This window comes from Phascolarctos cinereus, unplaced genomic scaffold, assembly GCF_003287225.1.
Source record: "Phascolarctos cinereus isolate Bilbo 61053 unplaced genomic scaffold, phaCin_HiC Scaffold_5;HRSCAF=322, whole genome shotgun sequence".
Lineage (NCBI taxonomy): Eukaryota > Metazoa > Chordata > Mammalia > Diprotodontia > Phascolarctidae > Phascolarctos > Phascolarctos cinereus.
The window spans coordinates 236,252,913-236,271,154 of record NW_027555958.1 but is presented as its reverse complement, the minus strand read 5'-3'; the positions used below and the strand labels follow the sequence as shown (position 1 = coordinate 236,271,154).

Here is an 18,242-nt window from a genome sequence, read left to right as displayed (position 1 = left end):
TCTCCCTGTAACTCATTTAACTTTCCCATTAAAAATTTAGGTGACATGCCATTTGGCATGTATGTTTAGTCTTGATACTAATTTGTTGTCTGTATGTTATCTTTCAGTAAAATAGAGTTTCCCTATTTGTTGTTACTGAATCATTTTCAGTTGTGTCCTTTTTGGGATTTCTTGGCAATGATACTGGAATGATTTTCCATTTCCTTCTCTGGCTCATTTTACAGATGAGAAAACTTAGGCAAACAGGGTTATATGACTTGCCCAAGGTCACACAACTAGTAAGTATCTGAAGCTAGATTTGAACTCAGGTCTCCCTGACTCCACGGCTAAGCACTCTACCACTACACTACCTGGCTGCCCTTCCCTGATTATCTCTTTAAATTAGGGCTGTTGGTTTGTCTGAGATCGTGATTTCTACCCCTTCCTTTTTTAAAAAAAACTTCAGCTGAAGCATAGTAGATTCTGTTCCACTCCCTAAATTTAACTCTGTGCATCTTTCTGCTTCGAGTATGCTTCCTGTAAACACCATAGCATTGGATTTTGATTTGTAATCCATTCTCTCCTTTTCCATCTATGCTTGCTGAAAGTGACATCCTCAGTCTCTGGTTGACCTTGACACCTCTTTGGTGCCTTTTTTACACCTTGACGACCACATCCAACTTTCTTTCCCTTTTCTCACTAACCTCTTAGCTTATTATTATGCCCATTTTATAGATGAGGAAATTGAGGCTGAAAGAGGTTAAAGGTTTGATCAAGGTCACCCAGTTAGTAAGAAGCCAATTACAAATGGAGTCTTTGGATGCCAGAATCCATTCACTTTCCATGATAGCACAGCGGTGCTGCCTAAAGCCTCACCCTCCTCTACAGCAGCTGCTCTGCAGCATCTGAAGGCCTAATTCAACAACAAATCCCCCCAGAAAGCTCATCCCATCTCTTTTTTTCCTCCTTCTGCTCAGACTGCGCCATAATTAGAAGAAATCCAAACGCTACGTACAAAGGGCATGTCTTTGTTGGACGGTGTTTATGGTTTCTTGAGAATTCTTTTTGGCCCTGAATGTCCAGATGGAGAATTATCACTTAGCAGAATGGTGGTATTCTCTGTCATGGTGGAAATTCTCCGGGGAATTTGCTACTTTTTAGACAGTTTTCTTGTAGTACTCTTCAATCTCTGGACTTCCCAAGCATTCCTTGTGTTTAGCCCTGCTCCTCCATCATGTCCTGATATTTGTTGCAATTTGAATGTAGAACTTTTTTAAGATTTGGTGCTAGAAATTCACATTAAAGGCAATTCAAATAAAACGTTATGTTGAGGGTGGATCTGGGACAAAATCCAGCTGGCACGTGAGGGAGGAAGTGATTGTGTTTTCTGTTCTAGTTGAATAAGCATGTGTTGGAAACCATTGGGCAGGGTGGCATAGAGGATAGAGCACTGAACTGGCAGTGAAATACCCCTTTTTGAATCTTCCTTCTGACAGTTAGCTGTGTGACAGTGGACAATTACTTAACCTCTCTGAACCTCACCCTCCTCATCTGTAAAACTCACTGGGTTGTCATGAGGCTCAAATATAATAATGTAAATAAAATGGTTCAACAACTTTAAAACACTATATAAATGTCAGTTCTTATTAATGAAGATTCCAGTCCTAGCTTCAGAACTGATTCAGTTTGTATATTTGGGCAGTTACTTAACCTCTCTGGTCCTTAATCCCCTTCAGTATCAAATAGGACTAATATATCCTACCTATTTCACAGGATAGTTGTGAGGATCAAATATGAAAACATGTGAAAAATGTGAAAAAAATAGGACTCTACAGATGGCCAGTCTTCCTCATCTCTCCTTCCCTCTTCCCTTCAAATACCAACATAACAAAGATGTATATCCTCTGGGGCACTGCCATAGCTCTCCACACAGAGTCTTTTATTTCGGGTACAGACATTTTTAGAGCTTTATTCTAGTTTTAGGAAGCCAAAATCTATCAGCGGTTAGGGCTGTCTAGAGTTGCCTTTTAACTTTAGAGTTTCAGACCATAAGTCAAGGCTGAGCACTGAAATCAGAACCCTACATACTAACTAGTTTACCTCCCTGCTGTAAGGAAGCTGAGAGATGACCTAGGAGAACTTGTATCAGTTGGGCTTTATCTGGACTCCGATAAATGGTAGTGCACAATCCCCTAGGGTGACTTGTTCCAGGGCCTGGTTACCTGGAGTTGGGAAGGCTTGAATTCAAGCCTGACACATACTAACCTTTCAGTGACTCAGGCAAATCTCTGGTAGTAAGTTAGTATGCCTGGTGTTTGGTGCACCAGCTGCCTTGGTCTGACATGAGGTAGGGGTTCTATCAGGGACTATGTCTTTGGACAAATCACCTCATCTCCCTAGGTCATTTTGCTGTTTTGTAAAATGAAAAGGTTGGATGATATAGGTATTCTCTAGCTACAAGATTCTTTGCTTCTATAAAATGTACTGATTGCATGGTGACATATCCAGAAAAACAAATACATAAGATATAAAGAAACTCATAGGTCACGTGTGTATGTATGTATAGACACATAATATATGTGTATATATGCATATATTCACACATATATACTTATGCAAATGCATGCCCACATTCTCACCATTTCAGTGGTATAATTTAATGCTAATACTAATTTGAGTGTTTAATTTGGCATTTATGACAGTCCTAGCAAGAATCACATATAAGAAGTAACAGCAGCCCTGGTGATCTTCCATTTTCACACTTTTGACTTTCTGTGTATAAATTGCTTATTAGCCACTGAAGCAGTCAAATTATTAGGTGTTAACTTTCTGCATTCATCATCAGCTTAGGAGAAAAAGACCACACCCTCTAACATAGCCTTTCACCAGGCTATGAGAACTAGGGGTTACCAGGGGGCAGAAGACCCCTAGAAGTTTATTCTTTTCCCAGGGAGGGTCAGTTTCAATGCCGACACCCCTTGAAGGGAAGCTGAAAGCCACTGCTGTTGCCAGCTTCTCCTCCCAGCACTGCCCTGACATTTTTCTGACAAGTGGCTCAGGGGCACAGGGAGGTGACCACAAGGTACCTGCAGATTTATTGCCTCTTCTATCCACCAAACTTCAAACTCTTTTTTCAGTTTCACCTTGGCTTTCTCCATTAGTAGCTGCAGGTGCTCGATTTCCACCTTTAGGCCCTTCAGGTGAGTAAACATCTTTTTGTAGCTACGGTGAAATGAAGAGGAATCATTACGTTGGCTGCATCAAAAGTCACCACCTAAGGGACCTAGGTCAATGTTCATTCTACTTGTCAGATCCCAGGGGCAGCTGCCAGTACAGCTTGGTGCTTCAAAAGCAGAGGTGCTCCTCACACAAGAGCTTCTGTGGAGTCTAAGTTTTTTCTCTGATGTCTGATGGTCTGGGAATTCACAAAAAAATTCTGAGCCATTAAGGCCAGATTATGATGGAACAAATATAGACATCAGAGGCAGTTGGTTGAAAACATGATAGAGAATCCAGGTGAGATATTTTAGTACCATAAAAGGTTCTATGGGGAAGTGTGTGTGTGTGTGTGTGTGTGTGTGTGTGTGTGTGTGTATGTGTGTCTGTATATGCATGTGTGTGATGAATAATTTCCTCCCTAATTACATATATATTGTAATTGTTCCTCTGCTCCACTTTCTTTTTTTGTTCTAGGACAGAAGTTATCTATGTTAAGGCAAATGTGGGCTTTAGGGGTACTGATATTATATAAAAATAAATCAGAAGCTTTCTAACAAAAGACAGGATAGTCCTGGGTTGTATACGTTGTCAGTCAAAATGGCTTGGAGGCAGGGAGTATGACCAAGGGAAAGCTATAACTGAGGGAGAAGAGATTGAGGAGATGAGAAGAATAGACTGGAAAAAAAGGTAAGAAAAAGAAATGATGAGGGAGATGGATAAAAAAGATTGACTCAAGAGCTAAAGGGAACTACGTAGCTTCTGCACAGTGAGCTGGGCTAAATGCCCCAGGAGAGCAGACAGATGGGATTCTGGAAGTTCTAGGAGTACAGTCCAAGGAGGAAAGCAGGTATTCTGTAGTTATTAGGGACTGTTAGGGAATACAACTACATTCTGAATCTGGGGATTATACCTGGAACACAGCCATAAAGGACTCTGTCTTCTCCTAGGACAAGGAGGCTAAGGGTCGTTGCCTAATCAGTTTGTGAGTATGAAACAGATTGGAACCAAGAAGCCAGACTTGAGTAATTAAACTGCCTGCAGTTTAATACAGAAGTCTGGCTTCAATGAATATGCCATATACCTGTAATTAACTATACAGGTTTGCACCCTGAGATTTCTTACTCCCTAATAATATAACATCTCTGTCCTAAACAGCTGACTTAAGTGTGTTCTTATGATTCAGTACTACAGAGAGGCACTAGAGAATACAAATAAAAAAGGTGGGGTCATGAGGCCATCGTCAATCTTTTGATGCCAGGGGTCACTTATCTAGACCAGTGACAGACATAGGAACCTTTTGAGAGCATCCCTGGTAGTTTCATCACCGAGCACGCATGCTTTTTAATATATGTGCTATGGACCATTTTGATAAGGTTTATTGTCAATTTGCGCAATGATCAGTAGGAATTAAGTGGTACCTTTTTTTTTCTTCCTCCATTTTTGAGCGCAACTTCTCTTCCACTGGGTCTAATTCCTGGTCCCCTACTGCATTATCCGTAATGCCTGTCATAGCAACATATTAACCAAGGTCAAAAAAGGAAGAAAGAAAAAAGGAAATATCTAGCATTTAGGTTAATTCTATGTAACCAAAGTGAATCAAAGAATCTCAGGGCAGGAAAACACCTTAGAGGATGATTTGGCTTATTTACCAATGAATAGATAAGCACAGGAGCCATGGGACAGGTAGCACCTCCCACAATACGGGTCCTGCTTCTCACCCAGTTGTCAATGCCCTCATCTAGGAAAAGCCACCCTTGTGGAGAATTGGCTACCCCATCACCACCGATTGTCAACTGACTGCCTCTCAGAGGACAGGCAAGCCAGCCTAGCAGAAGCAGCAAGGCATCCTGAAGGAAGGAAAGGAGGCAGCATGTGCCAGGCAAGTTGAACTACTATCACTACCATGTTGATCACCACCATGCTTTGCATGTAGTAAGCATCTAATAAATGCTTTATTAATTTTTTTTTGCAAAAACCATAAATATACCATGGCATAATGGAGTGTTGAACTTGGAATCATGAAGACTTGTGTTTAAAGCCTGTCCCAAACACTTAATAGTGTATGACCCTAGGCAAGCCACTTAAATCTAAGCCTCAATTTTCTCATCTATAAAATGGAGGAATAGCACCTATTTAAAAGAACTGTTTTGAGGACCAGATGAGAATGTAGGGTAAGTGCTTTGCAAACACATAGATGCCAGTGATTATTACTGTTGTTGTTGTTGGAACAAGTTAGGAATACTATAGTAGGTCAGGAGAGAAAAGGATTGCTTCTGAGTAGGAGGATCAGAGAAATAAACATTCATGGATGAGATGGCAGTTAGGCAACTGAGCCTCATAACAATTACCTTATTTAGTAGTTATGGCTCAGTATTAAATTATTCCTTATCTTTTTGCAAAATAACCCTGTTCCCTTATGTTTTCCTCAAAAGTTTCATTTTCTAGCCCAAGAATCATACTTGTTATCCTCTACTTTTCTTCAATACCGCACATAGGCTAAAGAAGTCTCCATGGGATTGTGGTCAGGGTGCTCATTTTTAGATCAGAACTTGATTTCTGGACCACAGTTTACAATATTGTAATGACAGGCTCTGGGCCAGGAATAGAGTACATTTCACAAGAACTGGTAAAAAAATTTCTTAAGAGTTTTTTTTTGCAAACTGCAAATCAAATCAAGTTTCTTTATAATGGAAAGAGGAAGAGAAGAAACTGCCTACATATATTCACCAAGCTTAATACCATAGGGAGTAACTACCATGTAAGAAGAATAGGAGTAGAAATTCCTAGAAACTCACAAGAGAAAGGATCTAAAAAGGGAATCAGTAATAAAACCTATGATTTCAGATGTCTGTATACAATACACAGAATAGCTTCCTCTAGGAAGCTAGAGCTCATCATATAAGGAGGAAAATTTGACATTATAGGTGTCACTGCAACTTGGTAGGATGGGACTTATACTTGGAATATGGCTTTGGAAAAAGAAAGTTTACAGAGAGGACAGAGTAGCATTGTGTATTTTAAAAAGATACTCATGGAAGGAAGTACAGGAACTAGAGGGAAAAAATATGGTGGATATCATTTGGGTAAAGAAACAAAAATGATATCTTGTTATTGTTGTTGAGACTCGGTCTCCTTCACTCACCCAGGTCGGAAGTACAGTGGCTACTCAAAACCTGATCCTAATTCTGATTGGTACAGAGACTTTAGCCAGTTTGGTTTTTCTGATCTAGGCCAGCTTTCTCCTCATTAGGCATCCTGGGTGGCCCTCTGCTACTGGAGGCTCACCATATTTGTGCTGGACTTAGTGTGGACGCTGAATTGACTTTAGCTGTAGTGTAGCTCGGGACTCCTAAACTCAAGCAAACCATTGGTCTCAGCCTCCCCCAGTAGCAGGATAATACCAGTGCGGTATTATCAAAGAAGTATATTATACGCCACCTAAATAGAAAGAGGAAATAGTAAAGAATTTGGGAAATAGATCATAAGCATAGTATGGAGATATGCTATAGTGGTGATGGAGACTTCCATCATCTGGACATCTGCTGAGATTTCCCTCTGCCAAAAGTAGAGCAGTTTTCTTGACTTTCTTAGAGATTATTTAATTTTCCACTAAAAAAATTACACAGCAAAGCACATCCAAAACAATTAACAAAGACGTAGGGAATACAAGGTCCCACTATGCTTACTTTTGAACATTTCTCTTTTTAATTAACAAGGCCTAATTTTCTCCCTCTCTTATCTTTACCACATTGAAAAAGAAAAAAATAAAACCACATAACAAATATGCCCAGTCAACCACAACAAATTCCCTCAATGACCATGTCTAAAAAAATTATGTCTCATTCTATATCTTGAGTACATCACCTCTCTATCAGGAGGCAGGCAGCATGCTTCATCATTGGTTCTCTGTAATTGTGGTTGGTCACTGAGTTGATCAGCATTCTTAAGTCTTTCAAAACTGTTCATCTTTACAATACTTGTTGTTGTATAAATTATTTTCCTGATTCTGCTTACTTCACTCTATGTAAGCTCTTATAATTCTCCCCAGGTTTCTTTGAAACTATTCTTTTTTTTTTTATCATTTTTATGGTACAATACTACTCTATTAGATTTATATCCTTTGATCATGTATCAATTGGGGAATAGTTCTTATTCTTATAAATTTAAATCAATTTACTATATATCTCAAAAATAAGACTTTTTCAGAGAAGCTTCATGCAAAGATTTCTTCTCCCCACCAGCTAATACTTTTCTTTTTAATTTTAACTGCATTAGTTTTGTTTGTGCAAAATTTTTTCAATTTTACATAATCAAAATTGTCCATTTTATCTTCTGTAATCTTCTCTAGCCTTCATTTGTTCCTGAATTTTCCTTCTATCCATAGCTGTGAAAGGTAATTTCTTCCCTGCTTCTCTCATTTGTTTTTGATGTGACCTTTTATGTGTAAGTCATTAAATTTATCTTGGCATATGGTGTGAACTGATGGTCTAAATCTAATTTCTGCCAGCAGTTTTGTTAAATAGTGTGAGTTCTTACCCCATTATTTGGGCTTTTGGGGTTCATTAAACACTAGGCTTCAAAGTTTGTTTACATTTGTCTGTACTTTTTTTTTTGCACCTAATATATTTCAATGAGGATGTTTCATTATCTAATAAATTCTTTTCTCCTTTAATAACAGTAAAGCTACCACATAACCTTACAGTCTCTAAAGTACTGCATGAAGAAGTAGAAATTCCACAAAAGAAAACCAAAAAAAAATGCCTGGCTAATATTGGAACTATGATATTAAACTTGAAATAACTTGGACTAGACCAAGTATAAACAGATGTGACAACTTTGAGGGTATCAAAGATTCTTAATTGTCAAAGTATCTGAAATGGGGGAGAATACAAAATGCTTGGGAAAAATCTTGGACCCTATTATTTTGCAAAAAAGAAAGGCAACCAAGAGAACGCTAATTATTACTGATGCATATGCCTGGTTCTCGCTACAAACCTTTTTAAGACAATACATACACAGGAAAGGCTGGTGGACTGGACTGCCTTTGGGAAATTTCATAGTACACTTAATAACTCCAAGCTCCTTAAAAACAAAGGCCAATTCTTTTGACACCAATTTTCTTCCAATGATGCTTAGGTCACAAAATACTAGTCTCTAAAGAATTAAAGTTGTTGGTCAACCAAAGAGTAATAGAGAGGCGCATAGTGGGTGTGAATAGGTTATGTAACACATTACCAATAAAGTGTTGCAGAGTTATAGAAGAGGTTGAGAGAGAGACAGAGAGAGAGAGAGAGAGAGAGAGAGAGAGAGAGAGAGAGAGAGAGAGAGAGAGAGAGAATAATAAAAAGATGAACATCCTATTTGCTTCATTGGTATCTATCTACACAATGTCAATAATAGTAGAGGGAGACTCCTAACAGTAAATTATGGGAGGACATAGACCAGGATCACACAAGATAAAAAAATATGGATGGACTGCAATCTGTACACTTTAGAGGCAACATCCACATTGAAAGTTGTTCTCATGATGATTATGGGCTATAAATCACAATCTCTGAGGAGTCAAATTTGCAAGTCACCTAAAGGGCAACAAGACGGACCCATAGGATCATAAGAGATTCTAGATGTAAAGCTGGAGGGACCTCAGAAACTATCAAGTCCAACCCTTTTATCCAACACAGAGGTCTAAGGAGGCTGTGACTTGTCCAAGACAGCTTCAGAGACAGGATTTGAACCCAAAGTCCTTGGAATACAAAGTGAGTGCTCTTTCTACTGTACCTCAGCTGCTTCCCAGTGGACATAAGAAGCCTTGCAGCATCCTAATAATGACAAAGCAGTCAAAGATAATGGAAAAGGAGATCGTAGTGAGTCTGTAACATTGGAGGAAGTTCCCATGTCAGTGAGATCACAGATGCATTGAAATAAATAGGTGCACATGAGAGTATGTATATAATAGGCTGAAGGAAACTTCCTAACATCATACTGATAACGACAGGGTTTTCATGCATAGAATTCTTTCCCGCCAAAGAGCTCACAGCACTTCAAAAATGACTAATAATGATGTCCCATATTTGTATAATGTGGTGCCATTTTAAAAATCCATTCATGCAAGTAGTTGACAGATACTGGTTTAGTGTCTACTTTGTTCAAGGCTGGGTGTTGACGAAGCCTCAAAGAAGAATATGAGCTGGTTGCTGCCCTCATGGGGCTTACAGTTCAGTATGTATGTGCATACATAAATAACAATATGGTCTAAGGTGAAAATGTACAAAAAGAAAGAAACAAAACACAATGGTAGTTCATAGAAGAAAGAGATGACTCCTGAGAAGTCTTAATGGAGGAGATAGGGGTTGAGCACTTGGTCCTCCTAACAACTCTAATCAGTAGGCAGGGAAGGCTTTAGTTATTTTACAGAAGAAGAAAGGAGATTCAGAGATACTTAGTGAATTGCCTAAAGTCAGACAGCTAGAAAGTTGCAAGGCTGGGACTAGAAACCAGCTTACAGAATAAAATCCTCCAAATAAAAGTGAGAAGCTCTAACCCCACTTTCTTCACTTTCTCTTCCCTTTAACACGTCTTTTGTAAAAAAAAAAAAATAGCAGGAAACTATATTGAGACCCATAGTCTCAGAAAGAGTCAGTGGGATATCTCTGGTTAGTCACAGGCTCAGCTTCTTTCCAGAAGCCTTCACTGTAACAGAAACAGCTGGAGCTAGACACAGGAGAAATTGCTTAGGTTTTTGAAAGAGACATGTTGTGGAGGCCCAGGTGAGTATCCACATGCCTAAGTGGCTGCCATGTGAAAAGCTGAGGTGAAGGGGCCACAGTCAGAGAGGGGCAGAATATTGTTAAAACACCCTGAAATCCTGTAGAGCTGAGTTAGGTACTGTGGGAGTGCAGGCACACTAATGTATGATTGATGAAGCTATGAATTGATCTAATGTGGAAAGTAATTTGGAACTTCTCAATTTGGAACTATATATATAGTGACTACAGTCATTACATTGTGCATACCCTTGATACAATGATACCACTCCTAGGCATATTCCTCACAGAGGTCAAAAAAGGCACTTTATTTACAAAAAATTTTAAGTCAGATCTTTTTGTTGTAGCAAAAAAAATTGGAAATAGATTATATGCTCATCAACTGAGGAATGGCTGTACGAATTATGATATATAAATGCAACAGAATATTATTGTGCCATAAAAATGATAAGATGGGCAGTTTCAGAGAAATCTAGGAAAATTTGTATGAACTGATGGAGAGTGAAGTGAGCAAAACCAGGTAAACATTTCTACAATGACTATGTCAACCATGAAAGACTTTAAGACTCCAAAAGATTGATGATGAAGTCTACAACCCATATTTTGATAGAGAGTTGATGGAATAGAGAAGCAGAATGAGACATCCATTTTCAGACAGTGCCAGTATATAGCTTTATTTTATTTTATTATAGTTGTTACAAGGGTGAGGTTTTTGATTGGGCAGGGGATAAACTTTATCAGGGGACAAGGACAAGCAGGCTAATATTGGAACTATGATGTTAAACTTGAAACAAATCAAGATTTAGAAAAAATCCAAGCTATATGTAGTAGAGATTCATGATTTCATGTATATAGTCCTTTTTGTCTGCTCTTCAAATATGGAAATGTTCATGCTTGTTCATGTTTACCAAATTCATAATAACATATAGCCTTCCCTCCTGCCTCATTCTCCCAGCCCCTACTCACACTGGAAGGTTGGGTTTCCAAAGGGCAGCTGACCACTTCCCAGTTTTAGGTTCTAAGGGTAATCCTGAAGATTTGTGACTTCTAGTATCATCTCTCACGAGCCCCTATCGTTGTGTTCTTCATTGATTATCAGTTATCAACTAGCCAGCCAGAGTGAATTAGCTTCTAAAAACAAATTTTATTGAGGTTGTAAAGCTAATAAAAACATTCCCCCCAAAAGTCTGAGACACATTCTTAAACTAAAAAAAAAAAAAGCACATGTAGCAAAAGAATAACTCAACTCGTGACTGGATGGAAGTCTTTTTCTTCCTTTGTGCATACCTCATCCCCCTGAGGCATATGCTGCTCCCTGTGGGTCTCTGAGGGTTATGGCTTTCATATAATCCTGAAGCTGCACTTCTTTCTACATGTCTAGTTTGTTCTCATTCAGCTCCTGCTCAAATTCATTGTATATTACTGATTCAGTCTCTGCACATGGTCAGCGGAGGAAGAAGAGGGGGAGTGTGACACTTCCTCTCGGCTCACTGCAACCTTCTCCCCTTCCTGCCATCAGAAAGCATTCTGGAAACTTGACTCCAAATGCATTTGCTGGAAAGCTTCTGATGGAATCTCCTCTGATAAACACAAGCAGAAAGGTATGCCTAATTTTTTCACCCCATCTCAATACATTTCATCCTATCATTCAGTGTCTGGAAGCACTTCACTCCTTCCAAAATGATTAACTAGGTTGTTCACACCTAGTTTATGCCTTTGATTAATTGATTCAATAGAGATGCCTAAAATTTATTCATATCTCATTTGTACCTCTGATTGATTGATTGGTTCTATAACTCAATCAAAGAGCCATTCTAACCTAATAAAGATTTCAAGGCTAGAAGTATGGGAAAAATAAAGGGAAAAAAATTAAAAACTTACTGGTTTTAAACACACACACACACACACACACACACACACACACACACACACACACACACACATTGGAAGTCTTGGTTATCAGGAGTGAAAGTCTGATGTTCGTCCCTAAAATATAGCTCACTTTGGTAACTAAAGCAAATGTTTGTCTGTCCTTGTTAAATGCATTACACATCTGTTGGGAAGGCAGCCTATTTCTAATTCTGATAATGTCGTAGTTGGCAGCCTCCTTTGAATGGAAGTAAGAACTAGAGAGGCAAATGGAATAGAGGAAAACAGAGAGGAAGCACAAAAGAGAGAACAGAACCAAAGGGCATTTGCAACATGCAGGTTCTCTCATTACCAGGACTTCAGCCAAGAACACAAACTCTGCGTCACCCTGTCAAGAGGTGAAGGGAGGGAGCCCTCTATTCCACGATGGGATTTTGGCCGGAAGAGCAGGGGTAGTGATGACCCTGCCTGGCTTGTCAGTTCTCACTGTTAATCTGCGGGGGTAGCAGGCACCAGTTTAATCAAAATCAAGAAGGAAAAAAGTATTTCATTTCTGCAGTGTTTCTGAAGGTCACACGGAGGGAGTACTGAAAATACTAACAGAAACTGTAAGTCCAGGAGAAGTACAAGCCCAGCCTGACCCTGCAGATTTCGCCTTATGCTTTAGTAACAGAGCATCTTGTTAGACAAGAGGTGACAGCTTCTCACCCCAGAGGCCAGCTGCAGGCACTCAGGTGCTGGACACCAAGGTAGATAAACTTGTATCCTTTTAGGGTCTGCTTTCAAGGTGAAGGACTCGATGCCCCCAAATCCTTTCCCCATAGCCTGCTGAGCCCTGAAATATGGTTAGAGTGTAATCTTTCTGTCTTAAAGTTTTAATTCCTGTTAAGTACAAATACTTCTGGGGAGAGGTAACATGTTTAGCTCTTTACAGGTAGCTAAAGGTTGTGATAGGGAGAAGGGGAGAAACCATGGACCCCTAGAAAGAGAGGGAGCATCCTCATGACGGAAAGGGGCTGGAGGAGGAGGCACCAAAGATACACTTCATCTACTTCATAAATCTGCTCAGCGCAAGTCTCACTCATGTGGCTCCCCTGTAGTGAAGGGGGTGGTAGTGTCTGTGGTGCCTATGATATGATGTGGGATGCTGCTGGATTGCCCTTGTACCGGTAGCTGATAACTCCTCCAGTGATAGATGGCTGAGGCTAAAACAAATGCATGAAAGGTTTCTTTCTCCAGCGCTGGAACATGAGGAACATTTTGGTTGATGGGCTGGGTTAGTTAGTTGCTGCAATCCCCATCAGCAGAGCTCTTCAGTGCTGTTTGTATCTCAGACTTTAGGTTCGGCCCCAGAGCTTCTCTTCATACACACTCATTGCCTTTTCATTCACTGTTAGTGCACCGACGACTCCTTGCCCACACCTGCCTTGTTTGCCCTGGGTCTCCTCAGATGATTCTGGCTCAGCTCCACCAAATTTCAGGGGGCTTCTATTTATGTTCTTCCCCTCTTGGACGATGACTTTTGTAGCCCAGCTCACCGTACTGCAGCTGCTTAGAGATTTGGCTGCCGTCCATTCCCTGAACTGGGTCCAGCCAGCACACACTTAAGAAAGGGTTAGCTTCTCCTCGCCTGTCAGTGCTCTAGGAGTTGAGGAAATGCACATTTAGACTCTAAATGATGTACAGAAGCCAAATGGGGGCTCTGTGTCCCCCAGAATAAGGGCTATGTAACCCCACAAGCCCTGAGAACTATTATCAGGAATGAGGGAGAGGGGCAATGAGTTACACTGTTCTGACACTGCAGACAGTGCATCATGAGCAGTGAGGCATTCCGTTTGGTCTCCTTGGCTACCCAACTAATGATTCATTCGCTAAACACCCACTCTGGACTTCCTTAGGGCTAAACTGTCTCCTAGAACTATCCATCACTCAACCTTACCTTGTTTGAGGAGTCCTAGTATCTCTTCTTGAGAAGATTTATGATGCCAGTAGCTCAATTACCACAACGGTCAGCAGCTTGGAGGCAAAGATTTTGGCTTCCCAGTCAGACCATTTCCTGCTTAATGGCTGAAATTTATTGTCAGCTCTAGTAATCGCACTCTGACTGGTGCTCTGAGCCCCCATTCATCTCGGTGTGGATTTTGTGTTACACCTTTGCTGCCCGTGGCATGCTCAGACCTAGGGATGTGGCGGATGGCCACTCCAACACATGCTTGTGACTGATAATTACTCCAGGCTCCCTCACGTCCATAACTGTACACAAAACCTGAATGTTCTTTCCAGGAGAAGAGGTGAATTTTGCAAAAGGGATTTATTTGTATCAGCCTTGCAAAACACACACAAGATCCAGATACACACTGTGACTAAGCATAACCCTGGGCAGTCCCCAAACAGAAGGCTCCTTACTCTTTCTGTTGTCACCAGAAAAGAAACCAGAAACACAGAATGCTAGAGCCGAGAAAAAGACCTTGGAGAGCATCCAGGCCAAGGAGTTCCTAATGGTTTTTGTGTTGTGGACCCCCTTGGAAGTTTAGTGAAGCCTAGAGATGCCTCTTTAGAATAATGTTCTTAAATGCATAAAATAAAACATACAAAATTACAAAGGAAGACTATTATATAGAAATATAATTATTGAAATATTAAAAAAAAACCACAAGCTCACAGATCCCAGACTAAGAGCCCCATATCAAGGTTATCCCCCTCATTTTACAGATGAGGAAACTGAGGCCAGAGAAAGGAAGCTACTTACCTGAGGTTAAATTGCTAGGAAGTGGTAGAGCTGAGACACCTTTTCCTCCATTATTTCTCCCCCAAAGATCTTGGCCCTGAACATCACAGACATTCTCTGGCACATTTGTCTTTCCCTCTATATTCTTTACAAGGGAGCCCACATATGGTCAGGGGATTAGAGGACCAAAATAACTTTACTACAGTAAGTGGCGAGCTGGGGAGAGGTGAAGAAGGAATAGACCATGTGTTTCAATATTTCAGGGACCCAAGATTTCATCTGTGAGTACCCCATGACATATCCCAGTTCACTTTATGCCTGAGGAGATGGTCCCATGAGTTGTGGCCAAAATTTCATCATCCAGAAGCCAAACTTGTGGTGATGAGCCTCATTGCACTCAGCTAGCCTGATCTCGGATGGTGGCAGGCACATGGTATATTCCTAGCTTGCAATGAAAGCCTTTTTATCTTATTAGGCCCAACAGGAGTGGCTAGGCTGCTGACATGGCCTTTGAGAACCCAAGGTCACTCTATGCCTGGCTCAATGAGATTATGAGTGGATGACTTTTAGTGGAGGGATAAACTCATTGCTCACATTAGCTTCATATAGATGCATGCTTTACAGTCACCCCAATCCTGGCATAGTAGCTGGCCTGGATTTTGCCCCTAGAATCTCCATGAACTTGGTGCCTTCTTTCCTGGGCTCACAGCTGTAGGGTCCATGTGCCTGTCTTCCAGCTTTTCCATACTCCCAGCCTCTCTTTTCTTCTTTGGCTTTAAATCTGTCCTCTTTCGAAAGCCACGGTTTTCCTGAAAGCCTCAAATGTATTCATAGCTCTGCCCTTTATTTAATCACATTTAGGTGCCACAGCACTCCCATCTATATTTCTAGGTCAATGTGCTGTAGGGGAAAGAGTGCTGATCTAGAAACTAGATGGACATCTTGGGTTCCAGTCCCAGCTCTCTGTGTGTAACCATGGACAACTCCCTCTACCTCAAATGGAGCATCAAGGGTCCAACTCGAGGGGTCATGCATTTAAGTACACTGAGTAACTAAGTCTCTTTTAGTCTTTTACAGATAAAAGATGATTCTTTTGTACAAGTTTCATAGACTACTTAGATAAACATTGGCATAAATACGTAACAGAGGGATTGGCCAAGGAGGGCTCAGTCCTGGGAGCAAGTGGAGACCCATGTGGCGCCTTGGAGAACTTGCTTCCGGAAATCCATACTGAAGTCCAGTGGACGGCCTTGGCTCTCTATTTCAGAGCATGTAGCTGTGTCTGGTCCGCTCACTGTGTGGTGAAAAATAGGGCTTTGGGTTGGTTACTAAGTTGGAACTGAAAATGTATAAGAAATGGCCCAATAGAGAAATGTGTTCTCTTCCCCTCCTGCTGACCCTGAGGTATGAAGATAACTCTATGAGGCTAGAGAACCGGTTTGGAAGGGAGGAAGGCACTGGTCTTTCCCTACCATGATGCATGGCCTCCTAGGCAAGTCTTTGTCTGGTGTGGGGCTACTTCCTGCTTGTATATTCTTTGCTTTTGTTACAGGACCTTGTGAGATATTAGATGTGTGGAGAAGCTATCAGTGGCCAAGCCTGGGATGGAGCCATCCCTGAGGAGCAACCTGCTTGGTCAAGCCCAGCAACGAATCTAACCCAACAGGTCCTGCAAGGAAGCATGACCCTTTCCTCTCTTCATACTACACCAGCCATGCTGCATTTGGATGGGAACTTTGTGGGAGATTGCTTTGTAGCAACCACATATAAGTTTGAGACCCAGGTGGTAGAGGGGAGAATGTGTCCTGGTTTGGTGGTAGGGTAGAGATGCTGTACTTTTGGCCTTTTGATATCTTTTCAGGAAACTCTCCCTTGTAAAAGTCAACTAACACTAACTGGTTTAGATGAAAACTGTACTGTTTGTTCAATATCTTTTCAGTAAAAATCCCCTGGTAAAAGCCAATTAATATTAACTGGTTTAGATTATATTGGGACTCTAATCAATGATGGAGGGGAAATACTAACTGTAAATGATGAATGATATTGGGGAGAACACCATATATTGGGTGCTTGAGTTGACAGAGTTAGAAGTAACACCTCAGCCCCTTGACAATATTCCTAGAACCCTGAGGTGGGGGACATGGCCAAGCTGAGCTCTGATGAATCAGAGTTGTGCATGTGTAAGACAGGAGACTAAGTTCAGAGTTTATATTGCTATACTTGTATGCCTCTAAAACTCTTATTACATTTTGATTATGCTGTGTGAGCCAGATGGGTTGTTCTCATAATGAATTTTAGAGAGCGCTACTCTTATGACAATGCCTTGCTCCAATTTAACGTTGGTTAATGGAGCTTAGCTGATGCTCTTTGGTTAGTTTAAAAGTGAATTTTTTGGAGGATTTTTAAGAAATAGACTAAGATTCCTTAAGGATGCTGTGTTTTTTCTTTTTAGTCTTTTTGGAAAAGTCTGCCTGCTATTCACATATACCACAAAATACAATGCAAGTACATGTGCTCCATTATGAATGATTATTTTCCATTTGCAAGTGAATGGTGATGCAAAAGAAGTTACTATTGTATGGTACATCTGGAGGAGAGAATCATACTTTGGTCAATTTTCTATTTACACATGTAAGCAAAACGATCCTGGATAGAAGCTAAGCTAGTGAGGAGAATTAAGATGAGTTAGGGATAGAACTGGGATTACATTTCACATAGCATTATAACAAAAACATAATATTACTATTACCAATGATAAAAGCACCTAGGTATTTACTTATTCTCAATATATCTGAAAGAGGGAAAGAATCCAAAGAATGGCAAAGAGGCATTTATCCTAAAAAGATGACCATTAAAACATTAGCAACTATGGACACAGTTACAAGCTCTTTCATCCCTATAAAAGCTCTGTACGCCTGGTCTGTGAATACATCAAAGACATCCTAGACAAAAACATGAAAAGGCTTTTACTGGTGATTTTTTATAGTGGCACAGATCTTTATAGTCATACAAATGACTGAAAAGATTATTAGGTGTTACTATGTTCATGTACTGATTTCAAGAACACATTTAACTCAGTACATCAAACTCAACCTTGAAGGCTCCCTTCAGGCAAGGTATCTCTTTTGCCTACCACAGAACCATTGGAGATTCCATGACTGATGCAGAAACAGAACTTTGTACGATGATCTGCTGCACTAATTGAGCCATCAAAGAGGGATATATATACATATATATATATATATATATATATATACATATATATGTATATATACATATATATGTATATATATACATATATATGTATATATACATATATACATATATATACATATATATACATATATGTACACATATATACATACACACACATATATATACACATATATATACACACACACACAAACACACACACATATGCACACACACACATATATATATATATATGTATATATATATATATATATATAATATATGTATATATATACACACATATATATTCACCAAAGGTATTTGCCAGTGTCACAGAAAAGGACAGCATAAAAGATTCAAACAAAAGGCTTTCTCTTGATGCCAAGGGTCTTCAGATTAGCAGATGGGATTGTAAAAACTGTATTGAGCCATGGAACATTACAAAACCCTTTCAGAAAAAGTCCATTGTAATATAAAAGAGATTGAGCTAA

At 40.0% G+C, this 18,242-nt stretch overlaps 1 protein-coding gene across 2 annotated transcripts in view; it reads right to left on the bottom strand.

Moving 5' to 3' along the window:
• KIF6 (kinesin family member 6) overlaps positions 1 to 18,242 on the bottom strand; it is a 477,193-nt gene that overhangs the window by 42,068 nt on the left and 416,883 nt on the right. For both annotated transcript variants that reach the window (XM_020999471.2, XM_020999469.2), the window contains exons 17-18: positions 4,617 to 4,701; positions 3,066 to 3,201 (exon numbers count right to left, since the gene is read on the bottom strand). In XM_020999471.2, the coding sequence (XP_020855130.1) occupies positions 3,066 to 3,201; positions 4,617 to 4,701 (221 nt within the window). The remainder of the gene's footprint in view (positions 1 to 3,065; positions 3,202 to 4,616; positions 4,702 to 18,242) is intronic.